Source organism: Limulus polyphemus, unplaced genomic scaffold, assembly GCF_000517525.1.
Source record: "Limulus polyphemus unplaced genomic scaffold, Limulus_polyphemus-2.1.2 Scaffold1868, whole genome shotgun sequence".
Lineage (NCBI taxonomy): Eukaryota > Metazoa > Arthropoda > Merostomata > Xiphosura > Limulidae > Limulus > Limulus polyphemus.
In genome coordinates this window covers 39,950-43,298 of record NW_013667478.1, presented here as the reverse complement: position 1 = coordinate 43,298, position 3,349 = coordinate 39,950, and the positions used below count along the sequence as shown (strand labels likewise).

At 29.0% G+C, this 3,349-nt stretch overlaps 1 protein-coding gene across 1 annotated transcript in view; it reads left to right on the top strand.

Moving 5' to 3' along the window:
- Window positions 1-3,349, top strand: part of LOC106465207 (importin-4-like) — a 93,642-nt gene that overhangs the window by 80,437 nt on the left and 9,856 nt on the right. Inside the window, exon 27 of the mRNA XM_013925410.2 lies at window positions 2,964-3,068. Coding sequence (XP_013780864.1) covers window positions 2,964-3,068 — 105 coding nt within the window. The remainder of the gene's footprint in view (window positions 1-2,963; window positions 3,069-3,349) is intronic.

Here is a 3,349-nt window from a genome sequence, read left to right as displayed (position 1 = left end):
AAAATCAAAGTCATGTTCCTAAGTGTTACTTTTTAAATAACCAGTTAACGGGTAAAGGAGGATAAAACTTAATCTGTCCTAAAAAAAAAAAAAAAAAACATTGTAAGGTGAGAAAAAAAAAGGTTAAATTTAAGGATTTGAATGAAGTCAGTACTTTTATAGTTAGTTTGATAAAATTATGAATATATTATTTTTTTCTCTATCCATAGGCCATTGGGAACTGTCTACGACGTATATGATGCAATTTAGACTTTCTGCAACTAATTTATGCAAGTAGTTATGAACAATTTTTATCCAAGACTCGTGTCCACATTGGCTCATTGGTAATCTTGGGAGCTATAATCTTAGAGTTTGATCCCCACAACGTAAACAGCACAGATAGCCCATCGTACAATTCTTCCTTAAAAAACTCATAACTTTAAGCGATAAAATACGAAAAAGTATAAAGTTAGAATGTCAACGTTCACTACTCAGAAATATTCTTAGTGACATCTTGGGTTGCATAAACATTATAATCAGTCCAATCGAATTGGACTCGTGTAACTCACAAAATTTGGAGAAATCGAGCATGACTGACCAACACTTGGCTTTTATGAGTATGATGCTATACTGTTATTATAATAAAAGTATACCACATAGCTGTATTGATTTTACATTATAATTAATTAATGGTTATACTCCAAGTCAAGTGTTCAAGCCAAGTAGCAATATTAAATGGTTTCTATTGGAACAACAAACATAGAATATTTTAACTTTTAAAACAGCAATCTGGCTATTATATCCTACCTTACAATAGCTTATAAAATAATTAATTTACTTTTTGACTTTTCAAAGCATGAAGTAGTACAGAAGAAAACAGACTATACACCTTTGTGTACACTTCCACATATACAGTAACCAAAGTATCCTTGTGGACAATATGCAGTTTCAGCTGCTGTTACAAGCATATGACAGATTATTTGACTTTCGGGAGATGACGATGTGAAATGTAAAGAAATTTTACATATTTAGTTTACGGCAAGTACAACAAAACAGTTCCATGTGTTGTACAATTCTAACCTTGTGTTCTGGTGCTCATTAGTTCTACTTTTTTTTAATGAGAATTATAAATTAACTATAGATTATTGTAGTACTTCTATTTGATAATTATGAAGGAAATTCAGTACATTTGAGTGAATATTTATGCTTCTAGTAAATCAGTCTGTAAGAATAAGAGGTTTTTGGGTCCTGGAAATTAGTTAATTCCATATCAGAAAGTCATGAAATTTTGTTCTTGGTCAAGCACACTAACCCTGTAGCTAATTTCTGCTATCAGTCTTAATAATTTAGTTAGATTATCTTACTAATTTATTAATTTACATGTTATTAGTTATAAGGAACACGGTGCTCATTAGTTCTCCAAGTTTTTGGAATTGTGTTTAAAATTTTTGATAGTGGTACATTATTTTAATTTTTAATATAAAATTTATACTTGGAAATAAGTTATGGAGTTAAACACCCAATCTGGCAAAATATTGGAAAACCAAAAGGCTTAAAACTTGTTTTATAAACAAGTTAACTACACATGCATTTTGTCTATATTCTTCTTAATCTCTCCATTGCAGCTCAAAATCAAGGGGTTGTAAAAAATAGAATTTCATATCTGTCTTTGGTCTCTCACAAGTCACTGCTCAATAACTTTTAGTTCAACACCTGAACTCATCAGTTGGGCTGGGTGATAAGTGACAAACACTTGTATGAAATGCTATTTATATATAAATGCAGTCTAATGCTTTACAAGTTTTGGTTTAAACACTTAAAGCTAACAAAATATGGAGAATTAATAGGTCTAAGAATTGTTTTAAAAATGAGTTAATTGCAGAGGTTGTTTTCACATTCTTCTTGCTTTGTCCATTGTGATGTGAAATCAGAGCTGTATGTAAAAAAAAAAGCATTCAAGATCTTTTATTTTTATCTCCCACAAGTTACTGCCCAATAAACTTATAAATAAAATTTTGAATAAATCTGTTGGAAACTTATTACTAAGATAAATTTTGAGATATCTCTATGTTTTTTAATCATTTTTAAATCATGTTTTTATTAACCCTTTGAGTGCATAATTAAATTTTGGGTGGGTTCTCAAAAAAGTTTCAATTATCCACTAACAAATGAAATGTAGAATTTTACTTTTTTTAGTACTTTTTCAATAACAAAATCCACTAGTTCTGTTTTTTCTCAGTGATGTATGCACACTTGGTACTAAGGTGGGAAATTCAAGGACGTGCGAGTATCCTAATTGTTGCACTATGAGGAAAAGTTTTTGTGATACTGTGGGTTAAATCTGCTTGTCACAACAAATGGCCATAAATATTTCAGCATGTTGATTGTCTAAAGTATAAAATATTGCAGTATATTTGGTTTTTAGATTTTACTTTATTGTTGTTTTTACTATAGTGAATTGTTATTACTATTATTAAACAATTACCAAGCAAAAATTGAAAATTTGTATAAGATAAAAGGTCTTTTTGACCTATCTTATTGTATAAATATATGCAAATTATTTCTCAGTTGAATCTGTTGTATCATTTGAAAAGTCTTTTAGTCATTTCATCTTATTGAGGTTTTGCATATGTTCTGTCTCCTTAAATATTATTTTACTAAACCAGTTTATTAATTTTCATAGAAGAATGTGTTTAGTTCTGTGTTTTATAGATAGAGCTTTTCTAAAGATTATTACATGATTAATTTTAAAAAGTCACAAAAAACTGCTGTAGTTCATTCTATGAAACCCTCATTTGTTATGATGCAATTTAACTTTAAGACCCATTGAACAGATATATGAATGCACAGACGAAAGAGAAAAAAACTGATTTAATTATACAGAATTTTGTAAATCCTTTTAACAAATGTAGATGTGTAATTACATAGCCTACTGGTAATTTATTTTTTGTTGTAATAATGCTACATTTCTTGTTTTGTTACAGGTGTTCCCTGTGTTAATTCAGTGTTTGCCTCTTCAAGAAGATTTTGATGAAAACACCACAGTTTTTAGATGCATCTATCACCTATTTAACTTAAAAAATGAAGTGGTGAGTGTAAATGTTGTTTAAGTTGCATTTATTTTATTTCATTAACTCTTTCAGCACGGGCTCAGTCCCCGGGACCAAACTCGTAACAGTTTTGTGCTTGTTATAGTTATCATGCTATAACTTTTTAATTAGTAAGCAAATGTTAACGTAATTTGGCAGATTATCAGTATATATTACAATGCTTTCATACGCAAAATATCAATTTTTTTTTTTATTAAGTCTTAAGGTTTGTAAAGCAATGTTTTTCTCATGTCTTTTTTTTTTTTTTCTTCTTTTTGCAT